Here is a 15,949-nt window from a genome sequence, read left to right as displayed (position 1 = left end):
AGCAACCCAGGTGTCATAAAAATGAAAGAGTAATGCTAGAAATCACATTTTTATCTTATAACTATCATATAATACTAATGTGGAAGTCCCGACCAATCTTTGGATTAGTCATTGTTTAAAAAAAAAAAAAAAAAATTTAAAATTAATGATTAGTTGAGACTGCCGGATCAATATGGTGGGATAATTGTAGAATAAAAATGTAGTATATAGCATTATTCAAAATGAAATATGGGAGGGCGAGAAAGAGAGAGAGAGAGAGGGAGTGAGGGAGAACACCACCAAGCAATTAGCTGCTGACATCCATGCCTGTGAGCATAGCAACTACATTCAGGTTGAAGCGATGCTAAACCAAGAACTTGGTTTATTCAAGCAAAACATACTGGTGAGAGAGTTTAAATTATTTTCCGAGCTGCAATCTTGAGGAACAGCTCAATCCTCCTGAAACTTACACGCCAAATTACACATTAAGACCTGTCTGATGTCATTTCATACATCAATTAGATAAAGAATCTCATCACAAGAATGACAATCATGAAAAGGCTATTCAGACCTGAAATCCTTTTCAACAAAAAAATTACCCATAATGTAAAACATATCAGGATATACAAAGTCCATTGCTGCTCTATTTTTCATTCAAAATTTCTCCAAAACAATTCTTTCCCCCTGTGGAACCTGGTCGCTCTCCTTTTAACCTCTAAAATGAATATATGTCAAAGTTTAAACATAAGCAGCAAGAAAGTCAGGACGGAAGCATTATCACCTCATGTTGAAATATGGACTAAACTCTCTCTATTCTCAGGCACCGCAACTCAGGACAAAGATATCTATCTAAAACTTCAGACGGAACAAGGACTTTGCCATGTAGATATGTCAGTAATAAGATCTCGCACCTGATCTATGAGAAGCTTGAGGTACCTGTTCTTGTTCACAAGCTCCTACATTAAGAAACACAAGGATTCAAGTTGAAACTTGAACTCAGGTTACAAAAAAGATGAGCTTTAAAGGTCAACAATTTCAGCAAAAGCATAGACCCAGTACCAAGAAAGGAAAATTTGATAGAACATAGCCCAAAGACTTGAAAGATTCACCAATATGAATTCACAACTCAATGCAAAACTACCTTTCTTAGATTAGCGGCTCTCTCTTCTAACTTCTCAATTTCGGCCTGATCTGCTGGGGATACTGGACCACTTGGAGTTGAACCCATTTCGAATGTTTTTGCCTATTTTAACATCCAAAACTGAATTAGCTCAAGTTACAGGTTACACAAAATAGACTCCACATCCCTATTGCAGCCATGTTAGCCAACACATCCCATGGATAGGAAAATGACTTTATGATTCATTAGCTTTGTTACCAAGAAATAAAACCCCCAGAGGAAATACAATTTTCTTTCGAATAAATACCAACAAGAGAACAATAGCCATTTTTATTTTGCACTATCTCATTATTCAAACAGTAAGGATAACACAGGAAGAACAATAAGCATAGCTTCTCACTATAGTAACTACTCTCTTACTCAAAGCAGAATCCAGTCCTATGATTTTCAAGGCATTCTGCATTTCCGACCTCTTCGGGTGTTTTCTTCCGTCTCTTGAAATGAAATTTATGCCAAGCTCAAGCAGATAATCAACAACGACCCTTCTCACCCGTAACTTCAAACTAACACATAAAAAAGTTCTTAATTTCTCTAAGATCTAGCAGACTATGTCCATAATACATGATTGTCTTCAATACTGAGCTTGCCCATATAATAAAATTGAAAACTTTATAGAAACATTACCTCAAAAATTGAAATAATTCCCAATATTTTTCCTCAAATTAAACTTTCTAATATAATTTCCCAGCCAAACAAAGCGCTCAGAAACCAAAATTTATCAACCAAAAGGCTCACGACAACACCAAAATACCGAAACAGTGAGTTAGGTTTTTGAAATTCTGTACCTTCTGAGAGCTAGGGATTGCGGAGAGAACTGCCCGGAGCGAGTTCACCGAGTTCTTGTACCGGAACCGAGCCTCTTCGAGCGCTCCTCCACTACCACCACCGCCACCCCCACTCTCCGCGTGGTGCGCATCGGAAGAGGCCGCCTCGCCGTTGAAGACGCCGTTTGAAGAGTGCGAAGGTCCATTGGTAATCGAATTCGTAGTAGTAGCAGATGAAGAAGAAGAAGACGTGGTGGACCACAAGGCCGGGTTGCAGAGCTCGTCGTTCATGGAAGAGAGGATTTGGAAGGCGGACTCTATGGTTTCTTCTAGAAGCTTCTGGCCCTCCATTGCCAGCTCTTGAGTCGTCTTCGGGCTCGTTATCGCACTCGCGGTTTTCTCTTCCATTTTCGGAGTCTGTTTGGTTGCTGAGAAAGTTTCGGGAGCAAAAAGAAATGTACTTAAGACTTAACCAACAAATTTTCGTCCGATTTCTCAGCTCCCAAACAGAGGGTTTGTAAAAACATGAAAACGTCGACAGCAGGGTTCGAACCTGCGCGGGCGAAGCCCAACAGATTTCAAGTCTGTCTCCTTAACCACTCGGACATATCGACGCTTGTGCCAAATCTCCATCTCCGGACTTCTAATACTAAAACTTACGGGTTTTACAACTGTATTGAATCCTACTCATTAATCATTATATTATTTTCATTAAAAATGTTGGAATCTGCTTTACTACCCCCATAAATATAATAACATTTCAAGAATATAGATTTTCTTTTTTCGTCCCTTTTTTTTTTTTTTTGTAGAGAAAAATATTGTAGTAGCTCTTGGGATTTTGGGTGCTTGGACTGGCCACAGGCCACCACCTTTAATTATTATTATTTGTTTTCTTGGGTTTCTCCTTTTTGTTGGTATATTTTATGGGAGACAATTAATATTCATACTTATGTTGAAACACTATCTACCTCCTCAAATGTATTTGTTATACTCTTTATCATCACTAAAAATACGTTCTTATATCTAGCAAAGTTGTCATAAAAATCCTTTGAGTTCATCATGCTTTTCTCTTTTAAGTCTCTAGTATTTTTTTTTTTGGTGTTCAACTTCAAGTAATGATCAAATAACGTTGATTTTTTCGGACGCTGTCCTGTCCACGAATCGTCAGGAAAACGGCGTCGTTCTAAGGGACATATAAAAGCAGAGGTGGCTGGTGTTTAGAAGGGATAACAGACTCGGACAAACATGAGTTTGATTGGTCATCTTCTCCCTCCACTTCCTTCAACTTCCAAGCTCTCATCGACCACCAAGACCTCTCTTTGCCTTCAAATCCCAGAAGATAGTTTACAAAATCCAAACCCAAAACCCATATTTCTATCTAAATTACTCTCTTTAGCTCTGGCTGCAACCTTGAGCTCCCCATTACCCGCTCTCGCAATTCCTTCTCTCAACTCCCAGTCCTCTCTGCTCTCTCCCACCACTCCATTCTCCCAATCCAAGAATTTGCAGGTTGGACTCGAAAATGGGTACGTATTGAATTTCTTTTTCTTTAAGGGGTTTTGCTCTTTATGTTAAATAATACCCAATTTTGTCCAGCATTCATTGTTCGTTGTCAAATCTCAAATTTGGATATAACTTTATGTATTGGTTCCATACTATACTATGTTGTGCATTTATGTTTTGTTATTTTTGCCCATTTTTGTTTTGCTGTTTTTGCTCACTTACAACATCCCATGCGTATGTTAAATTACTACTCGTATAAAAGCTTAAACCTATAGGAAATGAAGCCAAGTACTTTGAATTTTTAATTGAAATGTAAGGTGAATAATGGTAACAAGATTCAAAATCAAGACATTTACTTTAATATAATGTAAAAACATCTATAAACAATATTGAATTTAATCATTTAATTAATATTCTAATAGTGAATAACTTCCATAGTTTGTTCTAAATTTTACGAATTTGCTGGTAGGATTAGAAAATGGCTTCAACTTGATTTTCATTTTTCTCTTTGGTGACTGCTCTTTTTGATCTGTTAGAGTTGCAGGTGTGATAAAATCTCACCTCATAACAATGTTAATATTGTTGGTCCAAATCCACAGGCGGACTAGTTGAGTTGTTGGGAGAAATCTAAGTTTATGGATTTATATTAATAGTTCAGTTTTGTACTCAACATGAAATCCATCACACGTTAAACTCTAACATGATCAATAGTCAAAATATGACCTTTGTGTGTATACTTTTCATGGATTTTTGTCCATCATTTTACAAAATGCTTTGTTCCTGCAGGAAAATCAGACCTTGCCCATCAACAAATCCGGGTTGTGTATCGACAAATCCCAAATCGTCATCATTTGCATTCCCGTTGAGAATTCCTGAAAATTCTGCGGACAATGCGATTCAGGTTCTGAAGCTATATATGTTCACTTATAAGTTATAGACATTTCAAGCTGAACATATAATGTTGGATGATATGAGATCTGCTTGGTTGATCACAATTTCTTTTTGCATTTTGAGTTAAACTGTGCATAATCTGAAACTTTCTTTGTTCAAAACCTTTTGCAGAAATTGCAAGAAGCAATCCTGAAAACCCAGAAAAATGCAAAGATTCAGGCTGTGGAAGATACACCAAATGGTAACTAGACTGCTCAACTATTTCACTAGTTAATAACAAATTCATGGCATTCGAACTAAGGGCATAAAATGGGGATGGGAAGAAAAATTATGAACCAATTCAGGCTTTTCTAATTGGTTGTTATCCTTGGAGCTTACTTTAATCACTTGGGGATTGATTCCCTACTACGCAGGTTTGATAAAACTGGGTTAAGGGGCCAGCTTTGAGCCTTGGTGTAAAATTGTTTGGGCCTGCTGGCCCAATTTCCCAACAAATAGTATCAATCATGTTCAAACCATAGACATTAAGTCAGGAGGAGAAGATAAATTCCTACTAGTGTAGGCCTTTTCTACTTTTTTTTTTTTTTTTTTTTTAAAAAAAAGATAATTGTTATTTATCCTTCTCCCATCCAGCTTTTTTAAAAATTAACTATTCGATTTATAAGATCAACAATTTCACCCATGTAGATCGTACAAATTTAATGGTTAATTTTAAATAGAGTTACGTAAGACAAGGTCAAGAGAATGACGTTTTAAACATGAGTTTTTATATGATAAAAGAACCGGTAGGAATATATGAGTGGGGCAGGAGTTATTTATTCTTCTTTTTGTCTCTTTTTCTCCTTGTATGGGCCATTATTAATGGTAAGGATGAACACAGGGCAATATTTACAAGCTGAGATTGATGGAGGGTTTGGCCGGGATGTGCTTGAGTTTTTGGTGAAAGGAGATGTGGTGGCATATAGGTCTATGGCCACAAAAGTAACGTATGTGTATCCCTTCACAACGGCTTTTGGGGATTCAAAGGGACAAGAAGAAAGAATGAAGAAGATTATTGATCAGTTGGGCTGGTATGCTCCCAGTTTTGATTCAATGGATTAGTATCATTTCATATTTGTCAATACAAAATAACAAAGTGCATTTGGCACTACACCATATGTTTATCCTGATTTATTCATTTGATAATATTCTTAATGTCATCTCTTTTTGCTGTTCATTTCCTATGGATTAGATAGCAGAGGAATGCAGCTGATGCAATATATCACCCATTTTTCATGATAAAATTTAAGCCTAATCTACATTAACCTTGTTGATTAGCCATGTTTTAGGAGGGTATAATTCTTAACTTCCTTGAATAGTGTGGTGGGGGATGGTGCAGGACAAAAGAAATTTGGGAGAAGCATAACAAAGAACAGGAAAAAGAAAAGGATTGAGTCACACAATTCAAATAGAAGATAAATTTAGTGGGTATACAATAAAGAGAGGGGAAGACGGTAACCCAGTTTAAAAATTTAATGCATATATGTTTTTTTTTAAAGCAAAAAAAGATAGGCCAAGGATACTAATTGTGGCTATCCTACTTATGCGTGACCATAATTGTACTTACCCACTGGGAGTATGGGAGCCACACAGGAGGGGCAAAGACAGTGGGAACTGTAGGCGCTCACTCAAGTCCGACTGAACCATAGCCTAACTCAGTTTTACCAGAACATAAATGGGAATCCAAGGCGGTTAATACTAATGAGGCATATGTAGGAATTCTCCATTGCGGAGATTCGAATCCATGTCCTAGTACATGCGCTAATCACTTATAAATTTTCTTGGGCCACTAAATCACTATCCTTGATGGTTAATGCATATATGTTTATTAATGTGTTTTTTATTAAAAAAAAAAAAAAAAAAAGGTTTGAACGGACATAAATATAAAAATTGTTTTGTGTTTTGTATTTTGAGGTATTTGTTAATCTCTTTTGACTTGAGAATAGATATTTAAAAAAAAAAAAAAAAAAAAAAAAAAGATGCGAAATTTTACGTGTTATAACTTTACTCTATAAATCTAATGTTCAAAGGACTATGACAGAAGTGACATTTACGAACCAAATAGAAAGGGACACGAGTTGTCTCTTCTTAAGCATTGAAGAAGAGATTTTCATGGGACCATGAAGTAGTTGGACATGAGATGTCTTCAAATTGAAGACTTCCAATCTTTTCTTTAATGGTAAGATACAAATTCAGGATCAAATTCTCCTTTGTAAGGACTATTATATTGTCGGCGGTGGATATTTTACTTGTCAAAAAAAATTCAAGTCTAACACATAAAATATTTAATTAAAATAAAAAGTGTCACATACTCTCAAGTGTTTACTTACTATGTTACAATAGTGAATAAGAATCTGAAAATGAATACTTCAAAATATGTGTAACTTCCAATCTTCTTTGTATCCATGCATGTAGCCATTAACCAATATAAAACATGTGACATGTCTGCCTTGTTCACTAGTTTTTGTTGACGAAGAATATCCACATGAAGATTTAAACCTTGAGAGAAATTGCTGATTTTCTGTGCTTAGGAAAAATAGGTTTTTTTTTAGATCAAGTGGGATTGAGATTGCAATATCTTTTTTTGTGGGCTGATCATTTAAAATGAATGCCCATATCTTGACAACAAAGTCAAAAACAAAAACATAAATTGTAAATTAGAATTTTTTTTGGGGGCAACGAGGCAAGTATTCGGTGGTCGAACCACCCAAAGTGAATGGTTCGGCCGTCCCGAATAAATTGTATGTAGGTAATTGAACTATCCCTTAGAGCTTGAGGATGGTTCGGCCACCCTGTTCTTAGCCAAATGGATGATTGAATTACACTTAATGACCGACGAATCATTCAAAATGGGTAGTTTGGCACCTTTTGCTTTTGGCCTTGTTTATCATGCACCCGACCTTGATTAGTTGGATAGTTGGCCACCAGCAATATCACATGGAATTATCAAATTAGTATGGGACCATTGGCCCATGGCATGTGGGGAAATTGAAATTTCTGTATCAATCGGTCAACAGCACGATTTCCAAATCAAAGAAAATTTGTTATAATTTAATTTCTGGACTCTTGGTCACGACTTAATTTTTTTTATTATTATTATTTTCTTTGCAAGCAATACGAGGATCCGACTTCCGAGAAGGGAGGGGGTAACGACTTATTATTATTATTATTTTAATTAAATAAGAGAAAAAGGGTTATATGTGATTGAACAACAAAGGGGTGGGTGAGCACTCCAACAACAAAGCCTAAACGGTTAATGCAGCAACGATACATAGAAAAGTTCAAAATGACCAAATACAGGGAATGATTCAAATGAACCAAACAGTAGACAATGGTTTCATTTATGGCCTTAGAGAAATCATAAACAAGCCGGGCCTGTTCCTAGACTGCACAAGGCGGTTATAAAATGCATAAAGACTCGGTGAAAAAACTTATGCGGTTAAGGCAATAATCACTATTAAATGAAAGTTGCATGGATAACATTGCATAAAACCAAGAAAGAACTGCTGAAAGACAACCATTGGCATCAAAAAATCCCTGCACAACAACGTCAAACCAGATCAGTACCGGGAGATAGTATCCCACAAACAAACAAAAAAAAAAACCAACACAACCAAACAAAAAAAAATAACAGCAAGATTACAACAAAACAACATAAATATAACAACACAACAACAAAAACACAAAGTAGCAGCTACAGTTTATTATTTAATTGTTCAATTAGTATACCTTTTTCCTCTCCTTTTTTGGGGCAACGAGCCCTTGAGTGGGAGTGGAAAAGATCATTACAATAATCAAGTAAATAAATGAGGGAATCAATTTTATTGTTTATATTAAATTTTAGAGATTTAATGAAAAAAAATGTCACACGTCAATTAAAATTTTTCAATTACGTATTACCATGCATATTATTAGATGCAACAAAAATATATATTTCATTTTCTATCAATCAATCATAGTTTTGTTTAAAAGAAATACTATATATACTTTTTAGTGCTTATTCTTTAATTTGATAGTGAAAATTATTAAATTTTAGACTGGTTAATCTATATATTTCTTTTAATGATACTGATAGATCAGAAAGTAAACATTTTAAAAAGAGAAATGCTAGGTGTTCTTCTAGTGTCTTAAGTATATATTATTTTATAAAAATTAAGTGAAAAAAATAAGGCTTTTTTATTTTTTTTAAAAAAAATAATATCCACCTAAAACTAAAAAAAAAAACTAAAAAAGCACTTAACATTTTCCTTTTAAAAATGTATATATAATATTTCTTTTTGTTTAATGCGTCAAGAATAAAAGTTATTGACGTAGTTGCTTGTAGTTTAATTATGATCATCAGATTGGGTTAATGTTAACCACAAGCTAATTACTTTTCTAATGTCATATTGTGATTGGCAGCCTCGTATCCTCCGGTTCAAATTACATTTTCTCAAGTTTATGTCATTGAACAATGAACCTAACTAGCTAGAATCTTCTTGCTAGATGCCTCAGGCTTCATTCGTTTAAATATCAGAAGAAAAATTATACCGAAGAGTCACGTGCAAGAGAAGTGTATTATTAAAATAAATCTCACTTCATATTTATTCATATCAACCCACGTTAGTACGTTGGAATACTTTTTATATTATGAGTTCCACTACTTCAAATATTTTTTTGTACGATGAGTTTTAATTTTACTCGGGTTGACATGATTTTTTTTATTAACTTATCAACATGGATCAGGATTCTCTCAAATTTCTTTTAAATTTGAAATTCTCTTATTATTTGAAGAATTCCCTCAAATTTTCCCAATTCAGTTTGGAATAAAACTTTATCATTTTCAGGATAAAGTTTTCATTCAAACTGAGTTGGAAGAATTTTCTTCAATTTAGTCTATAAAAGTGATACGTGTCCCTTTTTTTAATAACACATGAGATGCACATGAGTTTTTAATAAAATTTATTTCAACTTTGTCTCTGATATTAAAAAAACAAGTGCATCTCACATGTTTAAGGGACATATGTCACTTTTATAGACTAGATTGAAGAAAATTTCTCCAACTCAGTTTATAGGAAAACTTTATCCTAAAAATAAGGAGGAATGATAGAGACACAACTTTTTGACATAACTTTGGCCCAACTTTTCTCTTATGTGGTTATTTAAGAAAAATAAAAATAAAAACAAAAAAAAAACTGAAGTAATAACATCTTAGAAGAAAGTTTTCCTCCAAACTAGGTCGGAAGAATTTCTTTCAACCTAGCTAGTCTATAAAAATGACATGTGTCCATTTTTTTAATAACATGTGAGATGCACATGAGTTTTTAATAACATTTATTCCAATTTTGTCCATACTATTAAAAAAACATGTGTATCTCACATGTTCAAGGGACACATGTCACTTTTATAAACTAGGTTTAAGGAAATTCCTCCTACCTAGTTTGGAGGAAAATTTTGTCCAACATCTTATGTGGTCCTTTTTTCTTTTAAAAAAAAAAAAAGTTGTATTTTTCTTCAGAAACAGTCATTCAAAAAAAAAAATTGTCATTATTATGAAGAAAATGACCATTTTTTTTTTTTAAAAAAAAAGAATACCAAATAAAAAAATGACCACATATGATGTTAATACTTTATAAATTTGTTTATTTGTTTATTTTGTTTTTTAAAAAAATGACCATATAAGAGAAAAGTTTGGCCAAAATTGTGTCAAAAAGTTGTATATCTACCATTTTAAAAAAATAAATATTATTTAAATTTAAAAACCTACCTTCCTCCCCTTAAATTTAGGAAGGAATATGTCCATGTCAATGGCATCAAACAATGCCGTTTTGAACATGTGATTATTACGTTACCATTCCCCACTTGTCTTGTATCCTTATCCCATAAGGGTGGCTATTTTAGCCACTCAAAATACCATTTTTTATATTTTAACTATTAATTTTTTATAATACATTCCAGCAGAATAGCTATTTTAATTCTTAATTCTAATTAAATATTATTTTTATCATATAAAAAGAAAGGGAGTGAGAGAGAAAGATAAATGGGATGAGAGAGAAATGATTAAAATTTTTTCCAATTGTGAGCAATGAATAGGCTCTTTTGCCTGTTTACTGTAGCAAAATAAATCAAAAAAGTTAAAAAGCTTATTCTTGGAGAGAAAAAAAGTATAAAAATAGTCAAATTTGACTATTATGTTGAATTTAACTACTCTTTTAGAGATGCTCTTAGACGCCATAGAGATGAACTCCAGACTGCGAAAGAACTATCAAAAAGCCTTGCATTTTATATGTTTTGTTTAGTTTAACGATCATACTCTTTATATTACATCAATCATTTTTTATTATTATTCAAATAAAAAGTTTACTACAAAACAAATTTTTTTATTTTTTTCATACAAAAAATTATAAACTTCTATATACTTTATAACACATCAATTACTTCTCAACCAAAAATTCCTAACAGTACATTGCCAAACGTGAGTTTTGTTGGGTTCCACCAAGTTGGATTTTGTTAAGGTCGACAATTGGACAAATCTGAATGCTAGTTAGTTGTAAATGATTAAAGAAATAAATGCTGAAAAACATATTAACCATTTGTTTGTGAAATCCACATAAGACATTAAAAACCCACGAACTGGGGAGCGCGACGACAACGACAGTGATGGCATATTGCCTAGGCCGGTGTTACGGTATTTCTTCAATTAGAAACAAAAGATATGACAGGTGGTGTTTATAGATTGAGTGCAGGAATTTGATAAGGCATAAGCTGTATCATAAGCTGCTATCTACATTGCTGGAGAGACCTGTTTACTGATAGGTGGTGGAAAAGTCATACATGGCGACCTATGCAACTCATACACGAACGTGTGTGATTATAAATGACTGGGATATTTTTACCGCTGCCCTTATGAATACTCATCATTATCTGTCGACTGTCATCAAATACACCCTTCATTCTACAAGTTCTTCAGTTCTTCCCACTCCCACCAACCTGGGATATATGCAAAATTGAATCTCTTTGAACAGGGACTGTGTAAGAGAAGATGCGTCGGATTAATGACAAGTTGAAGGCTTTCATCAACAACAGATGGCTGGTGTTTGTGTGTGCAATGTGGGTTCAGTCGTGTGCAGGAATTGGGTACTTGTTTGGGAGCATATCGCCGGTGATAAAGAGCGCCATGGGATACAACCAAAGGCAGGTGGCCATACTTGGTGTGGCAAAGGACTTGGGTGATGCTATTGGGTTTATAGCGGGGAGCTTGTGCGAGGTCTTTCCCATCTGGGTGATTTTGCTCATCGGGGTAGTGCAGAACTTTGTTGGGTATGGTTTGGTTTGGCTTGTAGTCGCCGGTATATTGCCTTCTTTGCCGTTGTGGGTGGTGAGTTCAATCAACTCCTTTTTTTTTCTGAGCTGTTTAATCATCTTCTCAGTTGTTCACTTTGCTGTATGTCTGATTTGGGGCCTTTTTTTCTTCTTCTCATCGCGTGATCTATGCCTGAGATTGCCATGGAAAGTTTAAATTCTCTTTTGAATCTCTGGAGGAGTTTGATCTGTTTTTTTTTTTAATCGGGTCTTAGAAATGTTTGATTTAACTTCTCTCTCTCTCTCTCTCTCTCTCTCTCTTGTTGGTAGAGATGGTCATGGGGATCATCTTTCGCCGGTCTTTGGCTCTTTGTTGACCGTGGTGATGATCCAGAATGAATGCCAAAACCCGGGTGTTTGGTTTTTTAGTTGGAAGATGCATTCCCAAATTAGGCTGTTTCTGAAACTAATAATTTTACTCACTGTTTTATCAAGCCATCAAATTTTTAAGAAGCTTGAAATTCCTCAACCGAGGAGATTGGACAAGTGAACATGATAATTCTGCCATTAATTTGTCATGCCAGAGGGAACTCGAATGAAATGGGGAAAAAGAAGGGGTCAAACTTGAGGAGACTGGTCTTTCTCATTGGGTTGCGGAACCATTGTTTGTCTCTCAGTATAAATCTTGCTCATTAATTATCATGCTGGATGGGTCCTTCCAGATTTGGTTTAGACTGATGAGAGGAATCAAATGGCTTGCTTTAGTGGCAACATTTTAATAGATACCTGATATGTCAAGTTTTTAGGTAATAAGATAAGATCCACATAAAACCCATTTGGAGTTTACCTACAGAACTCCTGAATTAGGTGCTGGGATGTATTTTCTGGTTTGTTCTGTTTTGGTATTCTGTTTTGTTCTGTTAAGTTTTGTATTGGGGTTTTGTTGTTTCTGCAGTAAGGGTTGTAGGCTTCTTGCTGGTTTTAGCTATGGCCTTTTATAAAGGCTTGTAATGGGGTGTTGAGTTGTTGATTGGTTAGTTTTGAGTTTAATGAAATAACTTATTCATCAAAAAAAAAAAAAAAACGTGAGGTTGAAATTTATCCTTTAATATCCTTGTCAGTAACACAATAGGTCCTCTGACTAGTATAAGGGTTTGCATTTTTAAAGAAATCATCCGTTGTCGCTTCTTGGTTAGAATAGCCAGTCTTCTTAATTTGCTACTTTGGATGTCCAAAACAAAGTATAATTGTGTTGAGTGATGTGGGGCTTCTTCTTGTTGGTCTTTTAAGTGATTCTCTGCTTGAAGCTAGATTCCTTATAGTTTATCTCTGGTTTCTTGGGAAATTGCTGCTGTAACAATTTCTTGTGAGCTAGAAACCAACTATTGAAGCTTGCCTAACACGCATTTTAACTTTGGGAACTGCTAAAACTTTGGTACTTCGTCCATGCTTGATTTTTATGGCATGCATACATGTTGTGCACTTGCAACATGGATAGTTATCACAGGCACAAATACATAACCCCTTTTATCTATATTGAAGTGGAGTAAGTGTATAGAGGACCATGTAAATTGATCAAAGTATTGTTCTCTTTAGTTGACTAACAGAAGTTGACAATTATTTCTTTACATAAAATCTATTCTGCTGAGTGAGCATGTGCTTTGAACTTGATTAGTTAACTAGTTTGAAAGAACTTCAAAGATTTTCTCAAACCATCTCTGTGCAGGCAAAAATGTTAACCAGATTTTTGTGTGCAGTTGTGCATTTGTATATTTGTCGGAACAAATGGTGAGACCTACTTCAACACAGCTGCTCTAGTTTCATGTGTGCAAAACTTCCCGAAAAGCCGGGGTCCCGTTGTGGGGATATTGAAGGGATTTGCTGGACTGAGTGGTGCAATTTTGACTCAGATTTATCTTATGATCAATTTCCCCAATCAAGCATCACTCATTTTGATGGTTGCGGTTTGTCCATCGGTGGTTATATTGGCTCTGATGTTCATTCTTAGACCTGTGGGAGGTCACAAACAACTTAGACCATCTGATAGTTCAAGCTTCTTATTTACCTATGGCGTTTGCCTCGCTCTGGCTGCTTATTTGTTGGGAGTGTTGGTGCTTGAGGATCTGGTTGACTTGAGTCAAACTTTGATAACATTATTTGCGATTCTTTTAATTATTCTAGTACTGCTTCCTGTCATAATTCCCGTTCTACTGGTTTTCTTCTCGGAATCAACAACTCCAGCGAAGGAGAGCCTTCTCTCTGAGCCAGAGAAACAAGAAGCAGGTAACTGTAATCTGGATGGAAATGAGGTCATTCTCAGTGAGGTTGAAGATGAGAAGTCTCCAGAGGTAGACTCACTTCCAGCATCGGAAAGGCAAAAACGAATTGCTCACTTGCAAGCTAAACTGTTCCAAGCAGCTGCAGAAGGAGCAGTGAGAGTCAAGAGGAGAAAAGGCCCACGTAGAGGAGAGGATTTCACCTTAATGCAGGCATTAAAAAAAGCAGATTTTTGGCTTATCTTCTTATCCCTTGTTTTGGCTTCTGGATCTGGTTTGACAGTTATTGATAACATGGGTCAGATTTGTAAATCACTGGGGTATAATGATACAAGTATATATGTATCTCTGATCAGCATTTTTAACTTTCTTGGCCGTGTTGGTGGCGGCTACGTCTCTGAGATTGTCATAAGGTACAATCTAATTTCAGTATTTTTCCTTGGTCATTATTGGCAGATGATTTCTTAATCCTGGTTTGCATTTTGCTATTTTACCAGAAAATTTTCATACCCAAGACCAGTGGTGATGGCTGTGGTTCAAGTTATCATGGCCATTGGACTTTTCTACTATACTATGGGATGGCCTGGGGAAATTTATGTTGTCACCCTGTTGATAGGGCTCGGGTATGGCGCCCACTGGGCGATTGTGCCAGCTGCAGCTTCTGAGCTATTTGGCCTGAAGAGTTTTGGGGCCTTATACAACTTTCTTACACTCGCCAGTCCAGCAGGTTCTCTAATATTCTCTGGTGTCATTGCTAGTGGTATTTATGACTATTATGCAGAGAAGCAAGCTTCCCTCTCACAGCAAAAATTCGGAGCCATGCTTGCCGTACCTCTTAAGGATGACGACTCGCTTACTTGTACGGGTTCTATATGCTACTCCATTACATTTGGTATCTTGTCTGGACTTTGCATTGTTGCAACAGCTTTGAGTTTGATTGTTGTTCATCGTACTAAGAGGGTTTATGCTCAACTCTATGGAAATTCCCGTACTTGAGTTTGCAAGAAGAGGTAACTGAAGATTGTCTACCATTAGCATAAGGGCACCATGAATTCCCCATTCTTAGCATATGGCTGAAAATCATGTTAAGGGGAAATAGCAATATAGCAAACAATTTTAGCAGTGCATAATAACACATAAGCTGGGGATCAGCAACAAAGCATGCTCATACTCCTAAATTGTGTCAGTTTATTATGGAAACGATGAAGGTTATTTTTCGAGTCGTAGGCTGAATTATTTGCTTGTTATGGGCATGTAGTTCTCAACAATTGTTCTTGTACCAGTAAAGCAGTAACATGATATTTTATTAATCATCTACGGAATGGTTTCTGGCTTTCCATGTGTCTTTTTCTTAAATTTTCAGTAATTATGCAGACCTTGCTGAGTGATAATCCAAACACCAGCTGAACAAGAAGCAGGTGGGGATGTCTTAATAGTCAAAATGCAGAGAAGAACAAAACCAGAGCCATGAATTTATGATATGTTGCCAAACTAGCATTTTAAATTTGAGACCAAAGAATTTACCTTGAAATCCAATGGCAGATATTTTATGACCCTTTTTTAAACCCCCTTAATATCATCTGAAGGCTCTGAGGTCTCACCATTTTATAACCGATTAACAAAAACAACTCTGATAAAGTTGGGATTGAGCGGTTTAAGAGAAAGAGGAACCAAAATAAAACAGGAAAAGAAAAGGTAAAAGAGCTTGGTCGCATCATTCTCTCTCACATACACAAGGCACCTATCTATCATGAATCTTATAATCAGGGTATGGTATATTCTGTTTAATTTACTGCTGTTTTTTTTTTTTTTTTTTTTTTTTTTTTAAGTACATTCTAAAACGAAACAAAGCAACAAACAAAAAGAAAAGACGTTACAAACAAAAGGGAAGAGGATCTTTCTCACTACAATTGGAGACAGAAATGAGAAAAGTAAGTTGGAATGCAGCCAAAGTAAGATTTAGCAGCAGTCCAATAAGTCACGTGATGGTCGCAAAAGTTACCATTTCTATAAATTTTTTTAGCCTTCCAAGAAGA

General features: G+C 35.4%; 3 protein-coding genes and 1 non-coding gene across 4 annotated transcripts; 2 read left to right on the top strand and 2 right to left on the bottom strand.

Annotated features, from left to right (window-relative positions):
* Positions 1-457: 457 nt before the first annotated feature.
* LOC132175438 (mediator of RNA polymerase II transcription subunit) lies at positions 458-2,484 on the bottom strand. The gene is made up of 3 exons (XM_059587389.2): positions 1,945-2,484; positions 1,121-1,222; positions 458-935 (listed from the first exon to the last, which is right to left on the bottom strand). Exons 1-3 carry the CDS (start codon positions 2,329-2,331, stop codon positions 837-839), a joined length of 588 nt encoding a protein of 195 aa, XP_059443372.1. The 5' UTR covers positions 2,332-2,484; the 3' UTR covers positions 458-836.
* TRNAS-UGA (transfer RNA serine (anticodon UGA)) lies at positions 2,456-2,537 on the bottom strand. The gene has a single exon. It is a non-coding gene; the product is annotated as a tRNA-Ser (tRNA).
* A 630-nt stretch (positions 2,538-3,167) lies between these two features.
* Positions 3,168-5,596, top strand: LOC132176231 (thylakoid lumenal 17.9 kDa protein, chloroplast). The gene is made up of 4 exons (XM_059588376.2): positions 3,168-3,449; positions 4,213-4,327; positions 4,489-4,558; positions 5,198-5,596. The coding sequence occupies exons 1-4, from the start codon at positions 3,169-3,171 to the stop codon at positions 5,416-5,418; spliced, it is 687 nt and encodes a 228-aa protein (XP_059444359.1). The 5' UTR covers position 3,168; the 3' UTR covers positions 5,419-5,596.
* A 5,475-nt stretch (positions 5,597-11,071) lies between these two features.
* LOC132176353 (protein NUCLEAR FUSION DEFECTIVE 4) lies at positions 11,072-15,249 on the top strand. The gene is made up of 3 exons (XM_059588536.2): positions 11,072-11,713; positions 13,395-14,326; positions 14,411-15,249. Exons 1-3 carry the CDS (start codon positions 11,378-11,380, stop codon positions 14,907-14,909), a joined length of 1,767 nt encoding a protein of 588 aa, XP_059444519.2. The 5' UTR covers positions 11,072-11,377; the 3' UTR covers positions 14,910-15,249.
* Positions 15,250-15,949: the final 700 nt, after the last annotated feature.

This window comes from Corylus avellana, chromosome 3 (genome assembly GCF_965113065.1).
Source record: "Corylus avellana chromosome 3, dhCorAvel1.hap1.2, whole genome shotgun sequence".
Taxonomy (NCBI): Eukaryota; Viridiplantae; Streptophyta; class Magnoliopsida; order Fagales; family Betulaceae; genus Corylus; species Corylus avellana.
Note: the sequence above shows the minus strand (reverse complement) of the source record. Positions and strands in the feature narration are given on the sequence as shown.